We start from the raw sequence: 14026 nt of genomic DNA, 5'->3' as shown, positions 1-14026 counted from the left end.
GCCATTTCAGAGGGCAGTTAAGGGTCAACCACATTGCTGTGGATCTGGAGTCACGTGTAGGCCAGAACAAGTAAGGATGGCAGATTTCCTTCCCAAAGGACATTTGTGAACCTGATGGGTTTTGCTGGCAATCGTGATAGTTTCATGGCACCATTACTCAAAGAAGTTTTCAAGTCCAAATTTTGTTTTATTAATTAAGTGAATTTATTAATTAATTGAATTTAAATTCCACCATTTGCTAAAGAGCTGGCACAGGTTCAATCGGCCGAATGGCCCCCTTCTGTGCTATACGTTTCCAAGATTCTATAATGTTGTGATTCTATGGTTCTGTGATTCTATGGTTCTGTGATTATCTGATTCACTGCTTATGTCTTTCTATAGTTCTATGATTCTAGGATGCTGTGCTACTATAATGCTGAGATTGGTATGATTGAGTGTTTATATGATTCTATAATTTTGTGCTCCTGTGATTCTGTAATCCAGTGTTTTTATGCCATTGCGATTCTGCGATTCTATGTAAAGAAATTATATTTACTGTGAGTTACATTTCAGGATTCGTGACTGAGGTGCCATGGTAGGAACTTGTTATTCTCCGTTTAGATAATAGTCTGATCCACGTTTGTTTGGTTCAAAATGGACGGGATCTCATTTGTCTCAGTTTTTCACACTCACTTAATCAAACATTGTCACTTTACAGCTTTCTGCTTCAATAAATAATATTTACTCTGCTACCCAACTTGGTGTAGTCAGCAAACTTGCACATGCGACTCTCTAATCCTTAATCTAGGTCATCACAGAATCCCAGAATTATTGCAGCACACAAGGAGTCCATTCAGCCCTTCGTGCCATCTACGGCTCTCCGAATGAGCATATATTGCGACATTGAACAGCTGCGGCCTCAGATCCCCGGACGACAATCCTAGTCTCTTGCTGCCACTTTCGGTACATACCCATTATCTCTACTCTCTATCTGTTACTTCCAAACAAATTCCCTAGAAATATCGAGCCATCGCAATATAAGTATAAGAATATGACGGAGATGCTCCAGTGACGCGATACGGAAGGGAGCTGTGCATTACAAGTCATAAAAGTACTTCAATTTGCACAAATAAACAGAATGTGAACCTTTGAAAGATAGAATTCTTTCTTGACACGTTGTCAGTTGCCGTCCTCCGTACGACATGATATCCAATAGACCATCATGGGCATCTTGTGTACTAATATGCCTTTCCTGTCTCACACCACCATCCAGAGGTCTGTTTCATGATGTTATTATCTCACTCCAAAATTAGAGTTCCCCGGTGATGACATGAATAGGGGAACACACCACAACACTAGACTCCTGATATAAATTCGTACATCTTGCTATTTCTGCTGATAAGAGGGTGATATTTTTTGTTGCCAACTAAAGGTGTGTGTGAGCTACCAGGGAACGGGCACTGGCTGGAGCTTGTCACAAAGTATTCCTGGTTCAAGGAATGCAATTTGTTTGGTTAGTTTAACAGCCAGTTTATGTCTAGAGTCAGAGGAAAGTTAATAGACGGGTTTGTGTGACGAAATTAGGAGGATGTAACTTTGTTGATGCAGATGTGGGCAGCAAACGAAATAATAGCCGTGTTACCATCTACGGAGGGGTTGGATGCTGCCTGCACAAGAAACATTAAGGGAAATGGTAACCTTTGCTTTGATGGAAGCACACTGTTACGACTGACTGCTCCAGTAAAAGCCCCCAATCAAAATATACGATTCTGAATGTGGTGGGAGAAACGCAGTGTTAATTCAATCCCGTCTCTCCACAGATCGCTTAACATATCATTTTAAAATTTCCAATTAATGAAAGACCCAACCAAATTGTACCATCTATTAACCCCCGAATGAGGCTAACCAAACCAGTGTCTTTAAATCATCAAATTAACTGTTTAATTAGAAAAACTAAATTCTTAAATACTGCGAAGATATAAACAACATTTAAAATAGAAAAAAAATTAGAGTCCTTCCAAATTTACACTTCCCGATGAACAATCTTCTGATTGAAGTCCATCCACAATCTTCCTGGGTCCGATGAGGAAAGGAAAACAGTCCAACACCCGAAGTTTCAAACTCCTCTTTCTTCCAGCCATGACCACATTAGATCAACAACTCACAACCACTTTCAATAGAATCGATCTGGCTTTAGAATTTCTGAGGAATAAAAGATTGTCACAGTCTAACTTCCTTTCGTTCAGTTTAAATTATCAGAGATCTCTGTTTTGGCATGACGTTTTAGAATTTTGAGAGAGAATAATGAACAGATTAAATTCTCTTCTTTCAGTTTAAATGGGCTGAGAGCTATTCTTTCAGGTGCTAAGATACAGCTGTCTGCCCATGTCCTGTCTTAGAACAGTCTGTTTGCACTATAAGCCAGTTGAAAATTAAATTGCAGCAAGTGTATCTCTCAATGCTCAGTTCGAGTGGCTGTATCCAAGGTAACGAGAATGCATTCTTTTACTTAGTCTTTAGAGCTTGCTGTCTTAAAGCAATACAGCTCTTTTTCCAGCCTTAAAGGCACACCACATACTTCCCAAAAAACAAAACTACAGAATCATAACACTGTCTATAGTGGGGTGTTGACAGAAGGGAGTGGGTTGTGGGGGAGTGACAATGGGATATAGACAGTGGAGTGTGGACAGTGGGGTATAGGTAATAGGGTTTGGGCAGTGCCATACGAATAGTATAACGTGGAGGCTGGTGTGGATTGTGAGTGTGAACAGTGGGGTGTGTACAGTAGGGTGTGGATAGTGTGATGTGGAGAGTGTCGTGTGGAATGTGCTGCAGTTATAATCGTGTGGTGTGGACAGTGGGCTGTAGAAAGTGAGATGTGGATAGCGTCCTTGGACAGTACAGTGGGAACAATGATGTGTGACAGTGCGGTGTGGACAATGAATAAAGGCAGTGTGGTGTGGATAATACAGCACTGACAGTGAGTTGTGGAAAGAGGAAAGTAGACAATATGGTGTAGATATTGCAGTGTGGAAAGTGCAGTGTGAGCAGTGGCATGTGTGGGCAGTTCAGTGTGGACAATGAGAAGTGGACAGTGGGATGTTTACTGCGGGGTGAGAATTGTGCGCTGTGAATACTGTGGTGTGGATCTAATTGAGGCATAAAATATTCTGAAAGGGCTTGATAGGGTAGAAGATGAGAGATTGTTTTGACTGGTCGGGGAATCTAGAACGTGGGGGCACAGTCTCAGGATAAGGGGCCAATCATTCAGGACTGAGATGAGGAGAAATTACTTCACTCAAAGGGTTGTGAATCTTTGGAATTCTCTGCCCCAGAGGTTGTGGATGTTCTAGCATTGAATAAATGTAAGGCTGGGATAGATAGATCTTTGGTCCACAGGGAATCAAGGGATATGGGGAGCGGGCAGGAAAGTGGAATTGAAGCCCAAGATCAGCCATGATCATATTGAATGGCGAACAGGCTCGATGGACCATATGGTCTACTTATGCTCCTATTTCTTGTGTTCTTCTATTATGATGTATGGACAGTGCGATGTGGATAATATTGCTTTGACAGTGAGTTGTGGACAAAGGAATTTGGACAATTTGTTAAAGGCATTGCAGTGTGGGATAGTACACTGTGGACAGTGTGGTGTGAACAGTGAATGCGGATTTGGGATCCACGTGTTAATGTGGACAATGTGGCGTGGACAGTGGGGTGTGGAGAGTCGGTGTGGACTTTGAAGGTGGATAGTTGGATGTGGTTGGTAGAGTGTAGACCGTGGATTGTGAGCAGTGGCTTATACACAATGCAATGTAGACAGTGGTGTAGGTATAGTTGGATGTGGACGCAACATTCTGAGCAGTGGCTTTGGACACTACAGTCTTGACAGCGGGATGTACACAGTGAGTATGGAAGATGGGATCTTGATGGTGTGGTCAGGACAGTAGGGTGTGGATGTCTTGATTTGGATAGTGAATGTGGATGATGGGATATGAACAGAGAGGTGTCAACAAATGTGTTTAACCAGTGGGGTTTGGTCAATGCAATATGAACAGTGGGAGTAAGCAGTCGGATGTGCACAGTGGGTTGTGGACAATGCGGTGTGCACGTGGAGTGCAGACATTGATGTATAAACAATGGGGAGTGGATAGTGGGCTTGCACAGTGCGGCGTTGACACCGAAGTGTGGACATTAGGATGCGAACAATGGTATCACTACAGCCTGTTTAGCCACAGTCAGTTGAAAACTGCTCCCCGGAAATATTCAACAAGCTCTGCTACAACCGGTGCAGAATTTATGATGTTGTCCCTCAACTCCATTTGATGTTGACTTCTTTTACCCTCAAGGTGCTTTAGTTCTCTTTCATCCTCTCCCTATGATTCGAATTGAGACAAATGTAAAAGAAAGCAGCGCGGGTTTCAAATACTAATATAAGTAACTACATTGAGTAAGACAAGGACTACCCGTAACTCTAGCAGCTTGTAAAGGTGATTCTGCCAACACCTTTTGTGAGAGATTCACGGCTCAGATATTGTTGGACACTGGTTTTTCGGGACAGCTGAGTGTAGCAATTCGTCCGGACGTCGTTTCCATCCACTCAGGGGTTGCTAATTCCGTCCGAAGAACACGCAATCTCATAATTTATGAGTCGGAACAAAAGCTGGTATTTATTGCTCACCCTTGTTTGATTGGGGAAGGTGGTGGCAGTCGCTTTCTTGAACTGATGCAGTCCCTGTCGTGAAGGTGCTCCCACAACGGTGTCCGGTCGGGATTTACAGGAATTTAACCCAGTTATGATGAAGGAACAGGGATATATGAACATGTCAGAATTGTGTGTGAATTGGAGGAAGGGAATTTAGAACGTGATGGCGCTCCCCGGCGACTGCTGACCTTGCATTTCTAGGTGGTAAAGATCGTGGTGCCGCCCAAGACGCATTGGTGAGTTACGCATTGACTCAGAAAGGGACTTCAGGATTACGTTTGTTTCTACCAACAGCCATAGGACAATCATTAAAGTTACCGCACTGATGTTGCGCTTGTGTCCGACTTCATCCCTTCTTGAATTAATTTAAAGGTGAAATATTCACAGTCGAGTTAAGTATGCCAGAACTACAAAGTGTCATTCATTGCATTAAACACCAAGCAAAGTTCGTGATCTCATATCTTCTAGTTACTCGCGTTCTGTCGTCAGAAATTTCACAGTTAACCTGTAGTATCCACTCACATATGGAAAGGTCCACGCAGCATATCAGTTATCGGGAGCGTCCTTTTAACGTCAGAAGGAGGCTTCGGATGCAGAATTTCACTAATTGTCGTTTTCAGCCTAAACATTTATAACAGAGACCTGGAGGTAATTGAAATATAGAGGATGAAGGTGCATGTCCGAGTTTATCCCTAAGAGTTTATCCGTACGATCGAGGAAATGCAGGGTTTGTATTGTCTTGGGAAGAGTGAAATGAGAGGAAAAGTTAGTAAATAGAGAGCTCATTAAGAACCTTCGGATACACCATGAAAGGGGGAGAGAAGGGAAGTTCTATCAGCAGGTCTGCAACCCGTTAGCTGAGCATGGAAATTTCATCAACGGATCGCGATATCAGGAGGCTTTTCTTCAGGTGAAGCGTTATCGTCACGTGAAATTGACTCCTGGACAGAGTGGTGGGTGTGAAAACCTTGGATTCATTTAAAAAAAACTGGAAGCTGAAACGTGACAATGACTTCAGAGTCATCCTGGATGGATGAGCTACAGTGGGATAAATAGTGTTCCTCTTCCGTAATTATATATTAATTATTTTCAGCCTTCTATTGCAATCCAGCCAACCCGATGCACGACCTTAATGGATAGGAGGCGAGGGGAAATTGTTTGCACGTATGCTATACATAGAGAAATAGCGTTGAATATACCTGTGCTTTTCCATGAAGCATCTACTTGGGCGAAGTATGTAAAAAAACTCCCTTGCCTTGCAACTTTGTCAAAGAAAACTAGCAATTACAATCAGTTGGTTCATTATTCAGCTTCAGAATTTAGAAAGTATGCCAACTCGTGGATTCTCATGTTAGTTCTGAGAGTTAAAGTCGCTGAAGCATATCCTGCCGTTATTACATGGTAGTTTGCTGTTAATCCTCCAGGGATCTGCTGTCTATTAGTATCTCACGGCTTCGGGAAGACGATTAACTTGAGTGACACTAAAGTCAATTCTTCTAATATATGGGGTCAGAAACGCAATTTAAAATCTGTCTTTAAAATTCAGAGTCGCCGATGAAACATGGCAAAAAGGCTGCAAAAAACTTGTTTTCGAATTGTGTGGATTGGATCCTTGCAGGAAACAAATTGGACAGTTCTAATTATTTTGGACCAATTGTGAAATGTTTTTTCAGCTATGGAAAAAACCCACACGAGCTGTTTGTATACTCCAGTAGTGCATCTTATTACTAAAATCGTGTTAAAATCTTTAATTATTATTTTAAAAAGTGGCTTTAAACAGCTAATTCATCTTTTAACAGCACTTCACGATTAGAATTTTTACTCAGGGTTAGTTCTGTTCTTCATCAACCGTTCTTCATCACATTGTCGTTCAAAAGACAGTTACACCTGATTGAACAACGTGTAACTTTTTAAGAAGATTCAAACGGCAATGCGGGAGCAGAAATGTTGAAATTTTCACCGGTTTCAGTTTTTGTTGGCTCTGGCAGGAGCCACAGCACAGCCTGTGTCCAAGACCTGAGAGACAGACCACCACTTCAAGATGTCCGCGCTAATCTGTGCATGCCGGATATCCTGCAGTTGCAGTCAGTTTCAGAGGTAATAATGCGGGCGAGCACAGTTCGTCATCAACCAGAACCACCCTGCTCCCCACAAAGATTCAGCGCAATGAGCAAATTGACTGGGTAAATGGGAGTGCACTTTTCGGTTCGGAGATATCGTTGTGTACTTGATTCCCACAGAATATTTGTCGTCTGTGCCATGACTTGTATATCAACAGCTTGGGTATTTACTTTAGATCAACCCCGTTAAACTCAATGTAAAGAAAGAAATCCAGGCCAAAAATAATAAATTCAAACAACTGTCACATCAGACATTTAACCTTGTAACTGGCCCCATATCCACTCCATCGCCAAAACCATGAACGCCGTTCCCGCCCCTCGTCTGCTGCTGAAATCCTTATCCAGCCTTTTATTACCTAAAGGCAGAAATATTCCAGTGGTCTCCTGAGCAACCTTCCACCGTTTACTCTGCATTGACATGAGCTCATCCAAAACTCTGCTGCCCGTATCCTGACTCTCTACCTCTTTCCTTAAAACCTACCTCTTTTCACCTGTTTCACCTTATATGTGATACACAGCTTGGTAATGCTTGTGAGAGGCGTCTTGAGACGTTTCACGACTTTAAGGGCGCAATAAATGTGTACGTTATTTAGTTTGCAAGGAGAATAATCTTTACCCTTTTCGATTCCTGTTGATGTTTGGAATATATTCCTTCCAGTTTCGGGACTGTCTTTTCCCGTGGCTTGTGATGCCTCATTTTCCACTTTAGTCATGTGTAAATCAACTCAAATTAAAGAACCAGGGTCTACTCAGACGAAAGTGAGTAAACTACGGCATTGTAAAAATATTTATCAGTCAAGAGACGTTATCCATTTGCTCACCTTAATAAAAAACGTACTGAACAGGACGTAATTTATTCAGCTGCATACTGTTTCTTTATTCCATCTGAAGTTGATGCCAACATTAAAACAGCACTGTTTCAAATTAGATCAGTTTAATACATAGGACATTTTTCAACAGTATAAACTGAAGCAGCAATTGATTGGTTTAAAACTCACTAAACAGTACATGGTCCGTAATTTTGGCTTTTGCAATCATTGACTAACAATTAAATGATTAGTATTAAATTTATTACTTGGATGGCGTTGGTGGAATATCTGGGTGTCGTGTCAATACAGTGCAGACAAATTGCATAGTCTTCACATTAAGATACCAATTCTTTCCTGCTGCCTTCTTCCCCTGGTTAGTTGAAGTGTCTTACTTGCGAATAATACTTTGTAGCCGCTGACGAACAGTTCAATTATGCTTCTACCAAGACTATAACGGCAGTTTTGGTGCTGTGAACACTGTGCCTGTTCTATTTTACAAACGTTCTAACCTGGAAACAAAATATCCCAACCAAAATACTTTATTGTTAAACATACAGCAGTTTCTTAAACATTCGTGCTAATAAATAAAACAGGAAGCATCCCTGCAGAACTGCGAATTATCGTACTAATGTAGTCGCTGAAAGGCTCTTTTTTGTCTGGACTTCATGTAAGCAACTTAAATATATTGTTGCTAAAGCTCTCTTACAGATTTAAGTCTCGACATACTTTGATTGTGTGATAAAATAATGAAAACGAAAGGGTGTAAGAACATTCCTGGTAACTACAGGCAAGTCAGTTTAACATCAGTGGTGGGTAAGGTTTGATAAACAATAACCAGGGGGAAAAATCACGAGGCACTTGGTGAGGTTTGTGTTAATTAAGGATAAGTCAGCACGGATTTGTAAAAGGCAGATCTAAATGACTAATCTAAATGAAATTTTTTGATAAGTAACAGAGAAGGTTGATAAAGGGAATGCAATGGATGTTGTCTATAACCTTTTGACAAAGTACCACATAAAGGCTGGTTAACAAAATTGAGGCTCATGAAATAAGAGGACCAGTGTCAGCTTGAACAAAATAAAATAGATTGATGCAAAAAAACAAACAGCGAGTGGTGTAAATGGTTGTTTTTCAGACTGGAGGATGGAAGACAATGGTGTTCCCAAGGCTCAGTGCTAGGATCACTGCTTTTTTTGGTATATGTAAATGAATTTAATATTGGAATGAAAAGTAAAATTTCAAAATTTGCTGATGGTACCAAATAGTGAGGATGACGCCAATCGACTGCAACAGGACATAGACAGGCTAGCACAATAGATAGACAATAATGCAGAGAAGTGTGAGGTGATGCATTTTTGCAGAAGGGATAGGGAAAGGCAATATAGACTTAATTGCACAGTTCTAAAAAGTATGCAGGGATGGAGGGACCGGGGGTTCATTTGCATAGATGTTTGAAAGGTGGCAGGACATGCTGACAGAGTAATTAGCAAAGCATATGTGATATTGGGCTACATAAATAGTGGTATTGAGTATAAAAGCGGGGAGGTTATGCTGAACGTTTCTAAAACTCTGGTTAGGCTACTATTATTGCATCCAGTGCCGGTCTCCACACTTGAAAAGGATGTGAGAGTGCTAGAGTGGGTGCAGAGGAGATTTACCAGACTGTGTCCAGTGTGAGGAATTGTAGCTACAAGACTGGGTTAGAGAAGTTGGTGTTGTTCTCCTTGGAAGAAAAGAGATCCCGGGCAGGTTTGATAGAGCTGCACCAGGTCATTACAGTTTTATATAGATAAACAAAGAAAAGCTGTTCGCATTAGCTGATGGCGCAAGGACTAGCAGACATAGATTGAAGGTTTTGGACAAGAGATGCAGGGCGAATGTGAGGAAGAACGTTTTTACGCAGCGAGTGACCATGGCCTGGAACTCAATGCCCACGAGGGTGGTGGAAGCAGAGACAATCAATGATTTCAAAAGGAAATTGGACGGGCACTTGAAGGAAATATACTTGCAGAGCTACAGGGACAGAGCTAGAGAATGTGACTGATAAGATTGCTCTGCAGAGAGCTGGCATGCACTCGATGGCCGAATGGCCTCCTTCAGTGCCGCAATGACTCTATGATTATGACTAAACCCCGCCTTTGTCTGTTGTATGCCATTTCATCTATAACTGAGTCAAATGCATTTCAAATACCAATTTACTTACGTATCAATATATTAACACATTAGCATCAGTTTGCGGGTATGCGAGACCTTTTTCTAGAGACCGGGCTGGCAATATCGTCGAGCGAAACTCTTTTATTTGTTACTGAACGTGTCAATAAGAGACAGGTGAAGAAATATAATATAGTTGTTAAATATTGCTTTCATCTGAACTGTTTGAATCTTCAGCCGCCTTTACCTTGTCCGGATCAGAAACTTTTAAAAGCTATTGATGGGGAGACACGTTCGTTAATCCCAATGTCAAGTTCATGCCGTCAGAATTCCGATGCATGTCTGCAGCTGATTCTTAACGACTTGTAGCAGTTTTGCTTATTTTGTACACAGCAATATCTTTGTCCTTTGACGTGTCAACAATCCCGCAATTAAAATATTCAGTTAGAAGCACCTCATGGAAAGCCAGGGACCCGTTGTCGGTTCGAAATTCAGTAGCCAGATAAATTGTAGTATGTTCGCTGGACAGGTGGAGCAGTGTATCTACTAGGTCGGGATAGGCATCAGACTGATAGACAATATCCGATCCCAGAATGAAATCATAGTCGGTAGGAAAGTTAGCATCATCTTCACCCCAGACCAGAGGGCGCACTTTTAAACGGTTTCTGCAGACAGGAGGGATGTTGATATAGACGTTGTTTCTGATTTGCATCAGGCTCTTCGGTTTATCTGTTATGGTAACATTTCCACCTGACAAAGAAAACATCATCCATCTCCATTCATGGTTTACCCTCGACAACAGGCTGATCTTACACACTGAGCATAGAAGCAAAAAGTAATAGTCACCAAAGAAGGTGGTGGATCTGTCAGCAATTCTTGTCCCAGACAGTAACAGGCTTCAGGAATCACTCAGAGTCAGGATTCTGATAGAGAGAGCAACCCCCACCCCCAACCCTGACAGAAGGCACTGACCCAAAATGGGAGCTCTGCCCAAGCTGAGCTGCCTGAAGCTTTGAGGAGATACAAGCAAAATAAGCTTGTGCAAAATGATTTTTTTCAAGCTATAATGACGGTAAGAACTGTCTGGCTTCACTCAGTCCCGTAACAAATAAATGTTTCTTGAATTTTATGATAATTTTCTTCTACAATTAATTATTTATTTTTCGACTTTTTTTCCCCCAGCAACTAAAACTATCACAAATCTGGCTGTAGTTTACAGTTTCCACAAGTGTCAGAAACAAATTTACTGTTACATTTCAGTGTACTCGACACGATGTATCGCACCGTGCATTGATGTAACCTTGGAAAAACAATTGGAGATCCGCCCTTGGAACCAGGGAATTAATGCAGCCTCGGTATATGCAGTCATTCTTATCGACCATACAGAAAAGGAGGTTGTTCCGCCAACGGATATTCCTATCAACAGTCTGCAATGGGGCTTTGTGTGTTTATGTTTTGATAGTGTTGACCCAATTTGAGAATAATAAATCAACTGATTCAAGATCCATATCACCATGTGTCCAGAAATATTACTTGGCCACATTAAGCTTTTGCGCTTAATGTTTGGAAGCTTGGCGTTGCATTCACATAATCTAAGACATGATGATGTGATGTAAGTAAATCAACTATTTGTTTGAATTCCTGCATACAAAGTCTAATCTACTTAAGACGTAAACAATAATTGCATAGAAAATGAGAAACTGATAATACCTGATCAATTGAGACGAGTCCAGACCTTGCCTCTTGTTCCTTCTTCTAACACTACACCACTTGGCCTTTTGTCCCTACTTTCATACTCGTTTTTACCTACTGCGTTCTATATAAGGAGAATTTTGTTTCCTCAATTGCCAGATTATTTCAATTCTAATAATATTATCTATATTTACAGTCATATCTCCTGACGTGTGTCATACTTCCTATCACGTATCGCTGTCTGTCACTGGAAGGCACTTAACTTCTCAGTATGTACTCAAAGTTTAATGTAGTCTGCTGATGGAGAAATAATATAAAATTCCCTTTTATTTGTTGGGAGCCTCTGGGCTTGGCTCTTTTGTTTGAAGCCCAAATACATTGTCTAGCGGCTGTTTTATCAAACACGACAACCTCCTGGTTAAATGTTTGCTCAGAAGATTATCTTTCGCAGAATTGGGAGAGTGTCACACTGAATATTTAATCGGTGATTATCCAAGGAATACAGCCCTAAAGACAAAAGTTGTCATTGCTGTCAATGTACCAACGGTAGAACTAAGCACCGCCAGAGCAGCGACAGACCAGAGCTCTGAAAAGTGAATGTTTACAGCAGAGAAACTCAATTTCTCCCAAACCATGTGCATCACAAGAGCGTAGGGGGCTTAACCTTACTCTCAGCCATGTTAACACTCCTTCATCGATATAGGCAGGTATTTCCGTTATCGTGCATTTATCATTCTCTCATAGGTAAAATGGCACATTTAAGTTTAATTCCACTCGTAACTTACCGAGTAAAGCTGCCAATATTCCCACGATTCCAGTGCCCGCTCCCAGCTCAATCACTTTCTTCCCAGTAAAACTGATCTTCTCCTTCTCAAAGTACTTGCAAAGAGCAATCCCCTGAAAAGATAGAAAACACATGCATCAGGACTAATCCATTCAGAAAGTGATGTAGAGCACCTGGACCCCACAGCATGCTGTGAATGAAGGATGGGGGTCGGTACAAACAATTCCGTGCAGGGATAAACAGAGAGGGAACTGTTGTGAGGTAGACACTTTCATCCATTTCCCAATGTGTTTAGGCCAGAACTATCGGGTCTGTTCACAGGCCTCATGTTCCTGCTCACTCTTACTTATGCACGGGCCCCAGAAGAAACAAAGGATAATAACGTGAACAAGGAGATGATCAATCCTGATGCAACACCGGCTCACCGCGCCCATAATAACTCGGAGTCCCACCAGTCATCCAACTATCCAGACTGTAGGCAAAACTACACAAATGACTGAATGTGAAGATGCAATACTCGTTGTGGTACTGAATATCAAATAACTGGCAGGTCCTAGACTTCATTCCAGGTCTGCGTTGAGTCACTTACCCTCCTGATTGCTACCCAGAGACTCATCGTGAATTGTGCCGGAAAGGACTATGTTCAACAACAATGTAAGTGGCCTGACCTGGCACTCAGTGTCTGACTTCACGCGCGTAAAATGACCATTTGGGGAGGAGAAACTAGGAATGACCGTTGGACGGCGCAAGAACTCCAGGTGAGGAGGGAGAACTTAAAGGATGAAAATTTAAAGCACCCCACCGGCAACAGTGAGCGCAGGTTTTTTAACGAGCATCACTGAACCTTAATCGTTATTAAACCAGAGGCTGGAGGCCAGATGGCGGAGAAATTCACATCGTTGCATTTCAAATGTGTCTGAGAAATGCATGTTGCAGCCGGTCAGTGGACAAAAATGTGCCAAATCGATGCATCTTTAAAGCGCATTTTGTTGAGAAAATGAAGATTGCAAACCCACTGCAAGTTGGAACAGGGAAACATACTGATTCTTTCTTGTTAACACCTAGTTCTCTATCAGACAAATGCAGCGAACTTACAGAGTCCCAGACATAAGCAGATACGCCCAGATTAGCGCCCAAAATTCGTGCGATCTTTAAATTGTACCCGCAGAACGTATAGTTGTTCTGCTTGATGAAGCGGGTCGAAGAGTATTCCTTCATCCTTGACACACCGTCGCCGGAACTCCCCTGGTACGGGGTTGCGGCCATTCTTTCTAATCTACCTCTGGAAGTATCCTGACGGACCTTCTGTGGTCTGCAATGGGATTTGTTCGAAACGCAATAGTGAAGCAGGAATTGGTATTTATAAAGCGTCCTGGGGACGACTCTAATCTCCACACAGCCAATCATGTCTAACTGCTGCTGTTACGCAATCAAACATGGCAATGAATTTTTACACTTCATGGGGTCCCACTAAAAGCCATAATAAAAGCCATAAGCGATCATATACTTAATATTGGGCAGAACACAGGGAGAATTCCGTAGCTCATTTTGAAATACTGCCACCGCATCCTTAACATATAAGAAGAGAACCCATCGGTTTAACATCTGAGGGCCAATAAAGCCACCATCATCAGCAACAGAGCACACCCTCCGTATTGCAGTGGAGCGTTGATCTAGATTGTGTATTTAGGTTCTGCATTGGAGCTTGGGGCCACGACCCTCAGCTTCGAGGCCTGAATTTTATAATTGAGCAAAGGCCTCCTTCTTAGAAGCAGTATTCCATTAT

The 14026-nt window shown here is 41.8% G+C and overlaps 1 protein-coding gene across 1 annotated transcript; it reads right to left on the bottom strand.

Moving 5' to 3' along the window:
* Positions 1-10119: 10119 nt before the first annotated feature.
* Positions 10120-13458, bottom strand: LOC137373393 (EEF1A lysine methyltransferase 3-like). Its single transcript, XM_068038209.1, has 3 exons — positions 13336-13458; positions 12242-12353; positions 10120-10514 (listed from the first exon to the last, which is right to left on the bottom strand). Exons 1-3 carry the CDS (start codon positions 13456-13458, stop codon positions 10120-10122), a joined length of 630 nt encoding a protein of 209 aa, XP_067894310.1.
* Positions 13459-14026: the final 568 nt, after the last annotated feature.

Source organism: Heterodontus francisci, chromosome 9 (assembly GCF_036365525.1).
Source record: "Heterodontus francisci isolate sHetFra1 chromosome 9, sHetFra1.hap1, whole genome shotgun sequence".
NCBI lineage: Eukaryota > Metazoa > Chordata > Chondrichthyes > Heterodontiformes > Heterodontidae > Heterodontus > Heterodontus francisci.
The sequence above is the reverse complement of the archived record's forward strand: the minus strand, read 5'-3'. Positions and strand labels throughout refer to the sequence as shown.

What these genes read in the sequence shown, in the direction of transcription:
- LOC137373393 (XM_068038209.1), bottom strand. Translation starts at nt 13,458, where the DNA reads ATGAAGGAATACTCTTCGACCCGCTTCATCAAGCAGAACAACTATACG. An exon ending in CTGCTTATGTCTGGGACTCT is followed by an intron (nt 12,354 to 13,335) that starts GTAAGTTCGCTG and finishes CTATCTTTTCAG; the next exon opens with GGGATTGCTCTTTGCAAGTA. An exon ending in AATATTGGCAGCTTTACTCG is followed by an intron (nt 10,515 to 12,241) that starts GTAAGTTACGAG and finishes TTTCTTTGTCAG; the next exon opens with GTGGAAATGTTACCATAACA.